This window comes from Hylobates moloch, unplaced genomic scaffold, assembly GCF_009828535.3.
Source record: "Hylobates moloch isolate HMO894 unplaced genomic scaffold, HMol_V3 SCAFFOLD_18, whole genome shotgun sequence".
NCBI lineage: Eukaryota > Metazoa > Chordata > Mammalia > Primates > Hylobatidae > Hylobates > Hylobates moloch.
Window position 1 is genome coordinate 37,536,958 of NW_026652293.1, and position 15,625 is coordinate 37,552,582.

The following is a 15,625-nucleotide window of genomic DNA, read 5'->3' on the forward strand; positions in this document are numbered from 1 at the left end:
GCCATAAAAAATGATGAGTTCATGTCCTTTGTAGGGACATGGATGAAACTGGAAAACATCATTCTCAGTAAACTATCGCAAGGACAAAAAACCAAACACCGCATGTTCTCACTCATAGGTGGGAATTGAACAATGAGGACTCATGGACACAGGAAGGGGAACATCACACTCCGGGGACTGTTGTGGGGTTGGGGGAGGGGGGAGGGACAGCATTAGGAGATACACCTAATGCTAAATGATGAGTTAATGGGTGCAGGAAATCAACATGGCACATGGATACATATGTAACAAACCTGCACATTGTGCACATGTACCCTAAAACCCTAAAGTATAATAAAAAAAAAATTATGGAAAAAAAAAAAAAGAAAAGACATGAGAGAGAAAAAAAAAAAAAAAAAAAAGGATAACACCCACTTCATTTTGTTATTAGGATTAGTGAGGTGAAGCTGTGTGCATTGTAGGAACGCAATAACCTCATGAAAGCAGCGTCTACTGGCTCAGATAAGGAAACCCGAGGGAGGTGGAAAAGAGATTGGAAGGCTGTCAGACCTCTTCTGCCTCTCAGCAATGCCTGCTCTGGATATGAAGTCATTCTCTCCTATACACCAGCTTCTTTCCTGGGCTCAGACACGACCAAGGGCATCTCTCAGCTTCCCCATCCCAGAAGGGCTGCCCCCAAATCCCAAGGAAAGCCTATGACTAGTGTGGGCCAGAGAAGTTCCTTTTGGAACTGATGAAGGGGCATTTCCCAGAAGGAAGGAGTGACGGATGAGGGATTGAAATCAGGGCAATAGGCCAGGCGCAGTGGCTCATGCCTGTAATCACAACACTTTAGGAGGCCAAGGTGGGTGGATCACTTGAGGCCAGGATTTTGAGACCAGCCTGGCCAACATGGCAAAACCCATCTCTACTAAATATACAAAAATTAGGCAGGCGTGGTGGCAGGTGCCTGTAATTCCAGCTACTCAAGAGGCTGAGGCTGGAGAATCGCTTGAACCTGGGAGGTGGAGGTTGCGGTGAACTGAGATCGCACCATTGCACTCCAGCTTGGGCAACAAGAGCGAAACTCCATCAAAAAAGAAAAAAAAAAGAAGAAGAAGAAGAGAAGGAAGGAAAGAAAGGAAGGCAGGAAGGCAGGAAGGAAGGAAGGAAAGAAAGGCAATAGTTCTACAGGGAGAAAATAATATGATTCCACTACAAAATACAAAATGCCTTGCCAGGTGCTCGGTCCACAGTCAATGCTTAATACTTGACAGTGACAATTATTGCAAAGGTGTTGGGCTAAATCAGAATAAGCAGGTGATTTAGATGGCCTATGTGAGAACACTGGTGGAAGGTGAGACCACAAAAGAAGGACTGACAGAGGCTGAAACAGGCCAGGGTGCCTTCCTGGATGTGGATGCAATACAGGCTGAAGAACAAGTAAGAATTCAGCAAGAAGAAATGAAAAGAGGAGAGTCTGAGCTGGATATGCCAGGGAGATAGGCCGGTGTGAGGGTAGAAATTCCTGGAGGCTTCAAGATAGGCAAAGGGCCCTAAACCAAGGGCAGGACACTGACATTTGGATCAATACATTATTCCCATACCGTTTGGGGTGTATGAGTCTTGCCTCCCTAACAAAAACAGTAAACTTCTTACAGGAGAGGATATTGCCGTATTTCTCCTGCATCCCTTTCAGTTGCTAAATCAGTATTTAACCAAACGGAAGCACCAGTGACTTCTTGTTAGTTTACACAGGACGTCTCCCTCGGGCAGGTGGAGCTATGCCTCTTGGGCCCCTCCTTTCCTTCCCTCCCATCCACCAGCACTCAGATCAATTGCTCTGTGTATTTTGATGAGTCTGCGGGAAGCCACTTTCACCCACATCCTGGGATGGCTAAGAAACTTTCTAAACCTAAGCCCTCGGGCAAAGATGTGGGAGGATTATTTGTAAAAGGTTTTGACCACCTTATCTATATAGTTTTAACCCTAACACAACCATCAAATCTGACAACTGCTCCTTAAAAAAAAAAAAAAAAAAAGGCCAGGCGCGGTGGCTCACGCCTGTAATCCCAGCACTTTGGGAGGCCAAGGCGGGCGGATCACGAAGTCAGGAGATCGAGACCTTCCTGGCTAACACGGTGAAACCTCGTCTCTACTAAAAATACAAAAAAATTAGCTGGCCGTGGTGGCGGGTGCCTGTAGTTCCAGCTACTGAGGAGGCTGAGGCAGGAGAATGGCGTGAACCCGGGAGGCGGAGCTTGCAGTGAGCCAAGATGGCGCCACTGCACTCCAATCTGGGCGACAGAACGAGACTCCGTCTCAAAAAAAAAAAAAAAAAAAAAAAAAAATCAAGTTGTAGCCAGCATAAGGGGGAAAACGCTTTATTCCCTGTGTCAGGTGCCTTCTTTCTGGGGAGGGAGAGTAATCGGTGTTAAGTCCTGGACTCTCTCTGCACCTTTACTAACTCCTCCTGGCAGGAGCCTGGAGCACAGTCCTAGGCAGCAACTTATGGATGAGCTGGGTAGCACAGACTGGACATGCTCAGTTCAGCTCCTCCCTTCCTCAGTGGGGAAAAAGGACATTAGTTATCACGTGTCCCCTGGGAGGCCCTGACAGCAGACTCTAACCTACTGAAGACTATCTGGTCACAGGCAAAGTTTTCAATGCTTTGACTTAGGGACACCAGATGTGAGTGGGCAAAGCGCTATGAGCCGCGCAGAGAAAAAGAGGTTTAAATCACTGGTAGATTAAGAACACCGTCGAAAATTGCTGCTGCTTAGGCCGGGCACGGTGGCTCACGCCTGTAATCCCAGCACTTTGGGAGGCCAAGCGGGGTAGATCACTTGAGGTTAGGAGTTCAAAACCAGCCTGGCCAACACGGTGAAACCCTGTCTCTACTAAAAATACAAAAATTAGCCGGACGTAATGGCAGGCGCCTGTAATCCAAGCTGTTCGGGAGGCTGAGCCAGCAGAATCGCTTAAAAAACCCAGGAGGCAGAAGTTGCAGTGAGCTGAGATCACGCCACTGTACTCCAGCTTGGGCCACAGAGTGAGACACCGTCTCAAAAAAAAAAAAAAAAAAAAATGTTGCTGCTTGTTTTCAGTGGCCTACACACCACTGGTCTCCAACAGGCAATATCTTGGGACTGAAAATCCCCATACAACACACAACAGTTCTCTGAAGGGAGGAGATAAAACAGTCATGACTGGGTTAAGCATTACTTCTTTAAGGTAGGCATATGAAAGACTAATACAGTCCATCACCACAATGGAAGTTAAGGCAGAAAAAAGAAAAACAGCCAATACTCTCCAGGGGGTGTGAAAATTATGTAAAAACTTTGAAATACCCCAGTTGGAGTGAAATCCTAGAGGCAAGGCTATAATCTCTCTTATGGAGAAAAAGTAGAATAAGTTGCTTTCATGTACACTGTCTAAACCCATCCGGAAATGGTGTCAATTTCCCATGAAGAACAGATAAGAGCCTTTCAAGGATATCTAGGATTTCAGGCAGCATGTTCTATTTTTACCTTATGATGTTTAACCTTCACAGAGCATAAGAAAGTCCCTGCCCTTGAGAAACATTAATATAATTATAACCTAAGATTTCCAGGTGCTAAGAAAGTCCGTGTCAGAGATAACTGTATTATAAAATCATGCCTAACAAGGCGCTGAGAACTAGCAATTTTGCCCCATCCCATCCTGTGAAAAATCTTAAAGGAAGAATTGCTGCTCTCCATTCAATTCAGAGGTGTAGCTTCAATCACACACCAACCACCAACTACGGCCCAGGCACTGTGCCAAACACTACCCATGGTCCTTCCTACCTCTGTCAAGGTAGGCGCCATTATGGCTCCCATTTTACACGTGAGGAAAGCCAGTCTCAGAGGTTACATAGTTTGCTGACCTGGCAGAGCAGTAGTGAGCCTAGTCTATCTGATGCCAAAGTCTTTCTCTTCCTGGCTCCTCTCCCTGCCACAATCACCAGCCACTTAGGAAAATCCTGTTTTTAAGTAACTTCTCTGTCTTTTTGCAAGTAAATTTTCCTAGGTTACAGAAATCCCAGAACCAGGTCCCATCTACAAATGTCTTTCAACTGTTTCTAAAGACAACAGCTATTTGAAGATTTTGTAGATGAAACAAGTGAAAATCAGGCAAATTCACCTTTTGGTGAACAGTAGTGAAAATAGTCATATATCAGTATATTAGAGACACAAATTCCAAACAAAAGTAGTCATTAGAGCAGAAAGTTCAATGGGCCCTAAGTCAAAGGGGCTGGGTTTTAGACAGGCCCTGACAGCTACAGAGTGACCTTGTGTGAGCTGTCAAACTCACCCACCTAATTTTAAAAGGGAGAGAGAAATAAATCCTATTAAATCCTATTTAACTGTATTTTTTGGAAAATTAAAGGTAATACTGTACATAAAATGATTTTGTAAGCTGCAAAGCCCTATACAAATGGAGGATTTAATTATAATTATTTTGACTCAGCTATTTGGCTGGGATCTTACAGAGAATTTTAATCATCAGACAGAGTTAAAAAAAAAAAACAACTGCAATGCAGTTTGGCATAATAATGATTAGGAACAAAACCCCAGCCTCAGGATATGTAGGTTCAAATCCTAGTTTTCCCATTTAACTCTCTGTATGGTCTTGGGCAGGTTACTTACTTCTCTGTGCCTCAGTTTCCTTATCTGGAAAATGGGGATACCATGGAACACACTGAGCACCCTGCCACATGCATTGTGAGTATTCAAGGAGTGTTCAGCAGCCGGTGAAAGACGTGGTCAGGATTAATCTGCTTCTAAAGCCCATATACTCTTGCTCTGCTGTGCACCTTTTCAACAGACATGTGGCCGTTGGAAGAATAAGTAGCTGTGTAGTTACCAAACGGAAGGGAAGACACCAAGACAGTTGCCCTTGTATCTTCTCCCATCTGCCCTTATCCTGGCTTTTAGCCTGGATTCTGCCTTGGGCATGGTAGAGGATTCACACAGGTGTGGAGCTGGAGAGAATCAAGATGCCTAATAGTGAACGATAATGCTCCTAGAACTCTGGCTTACCTCATAGGGTCGTCCTGAAGACTATGCAAGTTAAAACGCTTAAAGAACTTAGAATAGTACTTGGCCCACAGTATGCTCAGTGTGTTAATTATTAGTATACTATTATTATTTTCATCAAGCAGACAAGAGGGGGGAATAGAATTAAGTAGCCTGCACTATAAGACAAAACGGCTGCATTCGAGAGAATAAGACGCAGTCATATATCTTTGACAAGCAGCCCTGAAATGCACCACATTTTTAACTCCCTGGGACACCCTTTGGGAAGAAAGACAAGTCTTCAGGCTCCCAGTGAAACTGCTTCCTTCTCTCTTCTCCTCCACCCTTCATATGCTAAAAACACAACAGGCTTCATTCAACGCTGTCTTTCTTTTCTTCACTCTCCCATCCCCTGGAGATCAGCTTCATTCCACAGCGAAGGCCGGGTTTAAGAACTCAGGATAGTCTCAGCAAGTCCATGGAGACCCCCAGAGCAGCTGCAGGCTGCTGTAGAACTCCAGCCCTTTTCCAGCAGTGGAATGTCCAACTCCTCCTCTCCCATCCTTCAATCCCGCACCCTCTCAATCCTTCCTTCAAGGCTCACATCATATCACACTTCCTCCCGAAAGACCCACCCTTCTAGGTATTCTGCATATATAATTGCCAACTCTGTACTCACTGGCTGTATAAAGTGCCTATTTTACTGCCCCTAAAAGGTAAACTCCACAAGGGTAAAGGCCACCCTTAGTTCTTCTAGATTCTCTACAGTGCTAGAGGCACCCTGTGTGTGCCATAAATTATTTGGGAATGGGTTTGATTTACTGTATGGAGCCCCAGGCTCTGCATGAAGTGGTCAGACACAAACCAGGTTTCCTATTTTATTCTATCTAAAAATGCTGGTCCTAACCCACTAAATTGATCTCACCACACACTGATTTACAACTTCATGTTAGTTAAGGTAACATTAGCAGCTGTAACAAAAAAAAAAAAAAAAAAAAAAAAAACCCTCAAAATCTCAGGCTTAACAATGGACACTTGTTTTTGGTTCACATAAAACCTAAACAAGTGTGGCTTCCACCATACATTGATTAAGGGAGAGTCTCAGGCTCTTTCCATGTTGTGACACTTTCAACACATGACTTCTAAGGTTGTCAAGCCACCGAAGAAGGATCATAGCGATTCTGCCTGGGGAGTTTTTTATGGGTCAAGCCTACAAGCGACAAAAACTACCTCCAATTTCATTTAATTGGCTAGTATTTAGTCACATGGCTTCACTTAACTGTGAGAAAGCTGAGAAATGTTGTCTAGTCATGTGACTGGAAAAGATGGAAACATATTTGGTGATCAGCTAGCAATTTCTGCCATAAATCTGCCATTTGAAAAACCCTCCAAGGCAATGATCTAACCTTATTCATCTTTATATCTCCAGTGAGACTATCAGAATATTTGGTTCACTGTAAGTGCACAGAAAATGTATGATCAATGAATGAATGACGGCAGGTGGTAAATCCTGGCCAGAGTTCTAGGAGCGCTGTAGTTCATGATGAGACATCTTGATTCTCTCCAACCCCACACCTATCCAAATCCCCTCCCATACCCAAAGCAGTCCAGTCCTAAAAGCCAGGATTAGGGCAGGTGGCGAATATACCAGAGCAACTGTATTGGTGTCTTCCCTTTCATTTGGTGACTGCACAGTTACTTACTCTTCCAAAAACCACATATCTGTTTAAAAAGTGCACAGGGGAGCAAGAGTACATGGGTTTTAGAGGCAGATAAATACTGATCAGGCCTCTCACTGGCTACAGAACTATAGCAGAACACTCACTGAGCACTCACTATGCACAGTCTGAGTGTGTTCCATGAATTATTTCATTGACTCTTCACAATAAGCCTATGAAGGAGGCACTCATGTTCTTCCTCTGACCCTCTAATCCCCTGAGAATCAAGGTATTCTTCCCCATGTTCCCACAGCATTTTTTCCACAACCCTTTCCTGTAATTCACTTGTGGGAGAAATAGTTGCGTGTGGTAACACATCTGCTCATTGGTGTCTCCCCAATCACACTTTAAGGATGACAAAAAGAGCATACACCTGAGAGTCAAAATACCGAGATTCAAATCCCAAATCCCAACTTAATAATTGTAGGAATCTGGCTGAGATACTTACCTTCCTGAGCCTCGATTTTCTTATCTGTAAAATAGGATCAGAAGTCCAAACTCCAAGGAGTGCTGAGAAGCATAAATTTAATAGCTTTCAAAAAATGATATGTGGCATATAGCAGGTGCTCAAAAAAGTGAGAATTTTTCTCCTTCTCTCTCCTTGAGGGCAAAGATAATACTTTATTCCTGGACACGAATACTGTATCTTTCATGTGATAAATATATAACAAATGTTAGCTGAAAAACACTGAGTGACAAGCTTCACTGTTGAAAAATAAAACAACAAACCCAACCTCTGCTTTGTCTTTAGAAGTCCTCTTTATCACCCCTCCCCCTTCCCACACACTTCATTACTCTTCTCTCTTTGGGTAACATGAACTTTTTTTCTTCTACTCAGAAAATTTAAATGGCAAACAGAGCACCTCAGGATCCTTTCCTCCGGCCATTATCCTTCTCTTTCAAGTTGTGCTCAGCAAGATTATTTGGATATTGGAGCTACAAACGGTCAGATTACAAGTGGAGGTCCCTGAAACGTAACATTCCCTATTGTAGGATTCTGGAATTACACTAAGCACCTGGGAGGGGTTGCTCTTCCCCAAAGAGCTTGCTGTTCTGAAAAAAGCCTTTGTTATAAGGCTTTGCACAACTGCACTGTGGAATCCCCTGCATCCAGGTCCCCAGCACTGGCCCGGGTCCTGCTCAGATCTAGATCGTCTGCATGCTCTCTATAAAACAAAACACTCTGGAGTCCTAAAACCTTGTAAAACTTGCTGTTCTCTGAGCCTTTGTTGCTACCTTGCAGCAGGACCATCGTTTTGAAGCCAAATTTTCAAATTTCTTCAGTAAGCCCTTGATGATGATGGTGGCTAACATACTTCACGTTCACTAAGTCCATGGTGCTGTGTTAGTTGTGATAGGTTCATAATATCCTTTTATTCTCACAAAACCCCCCAGTAAGCCACATATTATTGCTATTCCCATTTTACAGAAAAGAAAACAGAGGCTCAAAAGGTTAGGTAACTTTGCCCAAGGCAACAAAGCCCCAATTCAAACCCCCATTCCCTATCAGGCTCAAATCCCATTCTATTTCCATTACTCCATGCCACCTCTTTAAACAGCTATCAAAGGAAGTCCATCCTGTATAGAAATACTTGAAAAAAATTAAGTTTGGACTGTTGATCTTTTAGCCCCCCTCTCTCTCTTAAAAAAAAAAAAAAAAAATCTATGGTTCTATGGAGAGAAGCGGGAAAAGGAAATGTAAGGAGGCCAAACATTATGAGGCTTGGCTTATCAGTATTTCATAACAGCTTTTGGATCAAGACTCTACAAAACCTTATTTATGGACAGACAGTTACTGTTAAGCAGAGCCTTTTTATACAACCTTTTCATCTGAGGATGTTGTAGCCTTCTGCTGCCTTTCTATTAGTGAGAGATGAGGTGTGAAATTTGCTGGCCCTGCCAAGATTATCCCATTAAATTATCTGCCCTCTTCCAGTGTAATTCACTCAGGGGCAACTGTTTGAGGCTCAAGTCCTATGGATGTCCATGCCTGGGTGTTCTAGGGGGTGTGGCTGGGGGTGGGGGATGAAGGAAAAAGTTCAGATGGTGGTAGCATCCCAATGACATAACATTAATCCACGTTTCACTGCCTTACCAAAATAAAGTGGATGCCACAATTATCCCATTCCTAAACAAACTGAAAACCCCAACCGAGCTTACTGCAACAAAGAGAGAGCCTTTTTACTGCTGTTTATTTTTATTTTGTATTCGTTAGCTTTTTAGATATTCCTGGCATGCAAGTCAGTCTCCGTGTAACAAGCAGCTGCATTTAGTTAAGGATTTTCGAAGAGTTGCCCCCATCCCCTCCCCCTTCAACTCCAGAGAACTTTCTCAGACTCCCCTTTCTCTTCGAGTGTCTACCGAACAGTCTCTCCCGTCACACCCCAGGGAATGGGTGAAACCAGGCTAAGGTCCTTCTGTTTGAGAAAGAGGCCTTGAAGACTTGAGTGTTTCTCAGCTGGGGCTGGATTTGCCAGGGTCTGGTCGTCACTGAGACCTTGAGCTGGCAAGCCAGCTGTCCCACTAGACAGCACTCTAATAAATCCCCGCCTTCTCAGCCTACAACCACAGTTGTCCACCAAGATGCAAATACGAAGTCACTTCATCAAAATATAGCTCATTGATAGTTGGAAAAAACTGGCGAGCACACTTCTCAAACCACATCAAAGTTGAAGCTCATTACAAAAATGTAATTCTTCCAGAACCAGAGATCCAGGCCATCCAACAAGGTTCTTCCAGTCTATCTCTGAGTTTCAGCAAGACCGTCTTAGAGAACTCTAGCACTGGAAGGAAAATTGAAATTGGCTGTCTCCAATAATTTCTTATAACCTCTAGATTATGGCTAAGCAAGCTTCCTTTTGCTGCTGTCGGAAAACCTTGGGAAATACCACCTTTGTTCCATACATTAAAAGAATATACATTGTAAGAATTAAACAAGGAGAGAATGTCTAGGACAGCCATTAAGGTAAGAGCACGAACTGTTAGGGCTTATAAGCCCAGTAATGCCACTTTTTAGCAGTATAACCTAAAGAAAGTAACTTAACCTCTCTGTGCCTAAGTTTACCCGTCAGTAAAATGAGCTAATTATGCCATCTCCCTTATAGGGTTGTTGTGAGGATTCAGTGAGTTAATACTTGCAAAAGGCTTAGAAGAGTGATTGGCCCATTGTAAGGATTAAATAAGTGTTTGTTACATAAACTGTACAAATTGCATCTCAGAATGCTTGGATTCAGAGACATATTTTCTTACTTGAGGTCACAAGGACTTGGCACCATTCTTCAGCTTCTCTCAGGCCCAATTAACAGCCTGCCTGGTGGAAGGGAAACTGGGAGGTGAGAAGTGGGAGCTCCATGGAGTGTGTTAACCTGGGATAAGGCCTAGAACTGGCCACCAACACTCAACTCCTTTCAACCTCCCCAGGAAGGCAACCCATTGCCTCAGGCATCAAACACTCCAAGTCAGCAGTTCCTATCATTCAGAGGTTGACGCTTTTCTTGGAAAATAAGATTATAGCTATAGCTATAAATACAGAACCTAAAAATGCACATAAAATTGTGTATATTATTTCTGGGAGTTCACATATCCTTAATTTCATGTACCCCAAATTAATTTCATACACTCACCTCTAGGCTGGGTGCTCTTCTCCAGTACTGTACATGCATGACCTCACTTCAATCTCATAACACTTTTCAAAGGCTCAGGAAAACTAACTGACATACCCACTATACAACAGAGAAAAGATTCAAATCCAGGTCTGTTAAATGCCAAAGCCTGTGCTTGTAACCATTTAGCTTTACTGTCAAGTTCTGCTACACTATACTTCTTTCATACTAGAAGATGGGACAAGAAAAGGAAAAATCCTTGAAAATATGCCATGTTGCATTTTTACTAAGCAAAGCTTATATCAGAATTTTGCAAACAACCAAAAAAGTTATTCTCCATTCATTCAACAAATATCTATGGACCACTTACTATATATGTGTGTATATACATATGCTATCTGCACATATACATTTACATCAAAGTACATATAGCTTACAAAGTGTTCCATTCTCCACAGGATGCTGTGTAAAATTTTCAGAAATATTTGAAATGGGGTAGATGTTCACCATCAAACCACCAGCCAAACCTGATACTAATTTCAGAGCAGGTGACACTTTCAGAAACTTTCCAAGTCTAACTGGGGGCCTATGCTCACGATACAGAAGAGAAAGGGTACTATAGGGCAAAGCTGACCCCTCACTAAATATCAGGCAGATAATCCCAGGCATCAGAGTAGCAAAACAGCTTACCATGTATGCTGAATCTATATTGGAAATTAAATATTTCCAAAACTGAAGGAGACAATTTGACCACACCCTTTGCACATCCCACCTTGGTGCAGCTCCCACTAGCCAGCCAGGGAGGATTTTCAGGCATCTCTAATAAAGTTGGGACTAGCGGACTTGGGTTCTCAGTGTTTTCACCAGAAAAGCTCACAGTCTTATTGCCTTCAAGAGACTTCTATTCTAAAAGTACAGACAAACACCTATTTAAATGGCAACGGAAGGTTTACAAACTGATAGCAAACACAGTAGCAAGCCACCTCCCTCTGGCTCCCAGCAGCCAAACCACAGAATCTATAAGATTTTGAGAAAGGCCAGGTAGGTTCCTAAAGCCCTGGGCTTGGGTGCAGTTATAAGGTAAGCTTCAGGTTCCTAAAGAAGTTGAGCTTTGCATAGGGAGGGGGTAGATGAGAAATCAACCATGGACAGACCAGAAAAAATAAATTTAAAGGTTTTCTTCTCCTGGCTAACAAAATAGAAAAATGATGGGAGAAATGTTTTCTATCTTTTTAAATAAATACATGAAACATATCTCCCCTTAAGCTGATTTCCTGAGCCACTGGCTGGACTACCTTAGGAATCTTGAGTCCAAGAGGAGAAAGTAAATGTGAGTTCCACCAGAAGTCTTGACCCCAGAGAAAAGATCAAACATTCACAAAATGGAAAGGGATTTATAAAACAACAAATAAGTCAATAATAACAGATTTGAGCTCATTACTAAAGAGTATGGTGAGAGAAGAGAGACAGACCCTCTCATATTGTTTTATATTGTTTTATACTCAGAAAAGGAAAGAGAAGCGAAACTAAAGGCAGCTAGCCTGGCGCCTAGGAACCAGACCTGAAACCAAGGAACCAGACCCGAAACCAGGCCTGGGCCTGCCTGACCTAAGCCTGGTAGTTAAAGATCGACCCCTGACCTAACTGGTTATGTTATCTATAGATTCCAGACATTGTATGGAAAGGCACTGTAAAAATCCCTATTGTGTTCTGTTTCGTTCTGATTACCAGTGCATGCAGCCCCCAGTCATGTACCCATCACGACCCTCTCACGTGGACCCCCTTAGAGTTGTGAGCCCTTAAAAGGGACAGGACTTGCTCACTCGGTGTCTGAGGAGTTTTGTATGCGGCTCGTCCTGCTACAATGGAATAGGCAATACCTTTTTTAAACAATTCTAAAAGGCTGTAAACAGTTAAAGGAGACAGAATTGGGGTGGCTGCTGATAACAAGGGTGTCTTACAGTGAGCAAAATCAATGCAGGGACATTTATTTAAAGGCAAGTGACCCCCAACCCCACAAGGGGCTATGATCTAAAAGCAACCATTGTTGAAAGGTGAAGTACAAAGTAAAGGAGCCCACAGAGGAAGTAACTGAATTAATCAAAGCCCCAAGCCAGGAGTCCCACCTTAGTTAAAATCACCCTGCTTATCTCCACCTCAATTTGCTGGGCAACCCAACTTGAGAAGGATGTTTACATTACGTAGGCAGCATGGCCCATTTTTACTTTTCATCCAGGTGTTGTGGTGCAGGGCCAGATGTTTGGTATCACCAAGCAAAACATCTATGTGACCAAACTGTTTACATTTCATTAGGATTTTTCATCAGGAAGGTGCACTCCCTGCTGATGTACATCTTAATTACAATTAGGAGCTCTATTTACCCCCAGGAGCTTCCAGATTAGCACGACCACATTATAGTATCCGTTTCAGAAATCATCCTCAGAAAATGCTACTCTAGCTTCCAAAAACCATCTCTAAGAAATCAAAATTTACACACAACTTCCTTCCAGAGTGTGTTTTCTACCAAGAAAATCAGCTAACTTTTAGTAAAAACTAATTCTGTATTCGTAGTCTATGTAGTGAATACATCTTTTTCCTCTCAACTGCTAAGTAGCGCAGAGCCTTTTCTTTTCCTAAACACAGTGCTAACTTAAAAATGAAAGATGCATGATAAAAGAGCAGAGATCTATTTATCCGCTCAGGTTTAGGGCTGGGAGTGGGGGAGGGCAGAATCCAAAGGCTCCTCACCCCCTCAAGGGATGCATGTTAAAAGTGAGGCCCGAGACCCCGGAGATTTTAATCAACTTTCCCCCTCCAACCTCCAAAGAATGAATCGGTTGTCTCCACAGGCTCAGCCGGGCTCTTCCCTCTCATTGTGTACCGGCTCAGACGCAGCAAGGACCCCAGCTTCCCGCAGCGAACTAAGACGCTCGGGCTTGCGATGAAGTCTTTCTCTAACTGTTGCGATTGTCTTTGGAGAGTACCAAAATCAAATATGCATTAGATGGCTTTTCCCCCTCTTGTTTGGTAACACGCACACACGCGCGCACGCGCGCGCGCGCGCGTGCACACCCAAAGCACTTTGGAACCGCAGGCCGCCTCTGACAGCACATTTTGCACAAAGTGGCAGCGGCTGCAGCGGCGCACAAGTTTTGGCCTCTACGGTGACCCTCGGGAGGGCCAGAGGGCCGGAGGGCCGGGGGCGGTGGCGATGCGAGGCCGCCGGAGCCCCAGGAGGACAGGGCTTTTGTTTGCGTCGATCCGCGAGCCGCCTGGGCTCTGGCGGTCACCACTGAAAATCCAAACTCCCTCCTGGACCGCGCCTTCCGGGCCGGCTCGCAATTTGGGGGGCAGGATAGACATGCCTGAACACCGGCTGGGGCGGGCTAGAGGTCCAGGGAGACAAGGGGGGACGCCCTGCACAGAAGTGCCCTGATCACCCCTAGTACCCCCAAACCCCTCCACGCTTCCTGTCAGCGCTGACAACCGCTGCTGCGCGCCGAGGAACGAGTCCCCGGACGCGTCCCGGCCCGCCGCGGTGCTCCGGCGCAAACTCTGGCCTGGCGGCGCCGGCGAGCCCCGTGGCGAGTGACTGGACGCGCCTCGGAGCCAGCGCGGCGCTTCCTGCGTGTCCCGCGCCCGGCTGGACGACGGAAGGGTGGCCACGGGTCAGGGGGTCAGGGCGGGCGGGGACCGGCGGGCGCCTCTTACCTTGGGCAGCAGCACCGCGTGCGGCCAGGAGCAGCGCGGCCAGCACCGCCAGGAGCGGCGGGCGCGTCCCGCGGCGGCGCGGCCGGTGCATTCCTCCTCTCGCGGCGGCGGCGGCGGCGGCGGCGGCTCCCAGGCCGCGCGCAGAACATCCACGGGCTCTTCCCAGGCTCCCGGCCGCCTCGTCCCGGCCGCTGGCGCTCGCAGGACGCCGGGGACGTCTGCAAAGCTCTTTGTCCCTCTAACCTGCTCCCTCGCCTCTGCCTAGCCGCCTCTGGATGCCGCGAGCGCTATCCCTTCCCAGCCCTCTGGCTGCAGCCTCGCCTGGGCCGGCGGGTCAGTCCCAGGCTGTCCGGGTCGCACCAGTGGGCGTGAGTCGCCCTGGCTCGGACTCCGAGAACAGCGCACCCTGCGCCCAGGGGCTGCCGTCCCGGGGCTCCCTCGGCGGCGGCGGTGGCGGCTGCTCCCGCTCTCCACGCTCCCTCTCTCGCTCAACTTGTCACTTTCCACCAACTCTCCAGCCCAGCGCCCCAGCCCCGACCAATGGGAGACGCGGCCCAGGCTGGCGACCCAGCGCCCTCTGCTGCCGCCTCTCAACGCCCTCACCCTCCCCGACTTCGCAGAAAGCGGTCGCGGCTCCCGCGTCTCGGGCACGCTCCCTCACCTCCCCTCCCCCACACGCCTCAAACTTGCCACCGAACCGAGCCCGGGGGACCTTCGAGGCCACTTGACAGAAGGGGAAACCGAGTCTCAGAGAGACTTATCCGGGATCTCAAGCCAGTTCGTGGCTGGACGACAGTAGACCCAGGTTCTAGCAGCCTCAGCTCTGTCACTGTTAGCTGTGTGACTCTGGGTAATGGCACATTTATTGCTATCATACAATTTCCCTTTTGCTTTCTTCTTGGACCCAAGAGTTGAGAGAGTTCTTACACAAGTAATTTATATTTCGCCTTTTTGTCTTTAATTTGTAGTTTCACAGAATTCAATGTCATCCATATACTGCCTCCTGGCAAGATTTATTGAGGATTATCTGTGGTTATTTTTGTCAATGTCCCATGGTTTTTTGAAAGAAGGTGTTTCTGTCTTCCGAATGTGAAGATAGAATACTGTATCGATTTTGTCTTCTTTACATTCATTATTTTTTCAGGCCTTCTGAATATTTGCATGTTTTTTGTTTGTTTGTTTTTTGTCTAGCTGCTCTGCCATGAGCCAAGGGATCATTAAAGACCTCTACAATGAGTGTGTTTTTGTCCATTTCTCCTGGTTTAACTTTATGGATTTTGTAATTCATAAATACCCATAGTGATTTGACTTTCCCTGTAGAGACTGCCTTTGATCATAAAAAGTGGTGAGTGCCTGCTGTTTCCAGGGCTGTGCTGTAGGCTCTGAAGATGCAAGGGTAATAGGACACCTGTCAGTCTCGCTCTGGAGGACCAGGAGGAAGCCCACAGTCTATCAATAATCGCGTGGCCACTTACTAAATACCTCCTGTTTGCCTTGTGTTTTATACGCATTTGCTCACAAATCCTCCATTGACACTAAAAAGAGTCATTAAAAGTATATACTTCTTAGCTGTTTT

The 15,625-nt window shown here is 45.6% G+C and overlaps 1 protein-coding gene across 1 annotated transcript in view; it reads right to left on the reverse strand.

Annotated features, from left to right (window-relative positions):
- The window catches only part of ROR1 (receptor tyrosine kinase like orphan receptor 1), a 422,204-nt gene extending 407,660 nt beyond the window's left edge, over nucleotides 1-14,544 (reverse strand). The window contains exon 1 of the mRNA XM_058430733.1: nucleotides 14,050-14,544. Coding sequence (XP_058286716.1) covers nucleotides 14,050-14,140 — 91 coding nt within the window. The 5' untranslated portion in view covers nucleotides 14,141-14,544. The remainder of the gene's footprint in view (nucleotides 1-14,049) is intronic.
- Nucleotides 14,545-15,625: the final 1,081 nt, after the last annotated feature.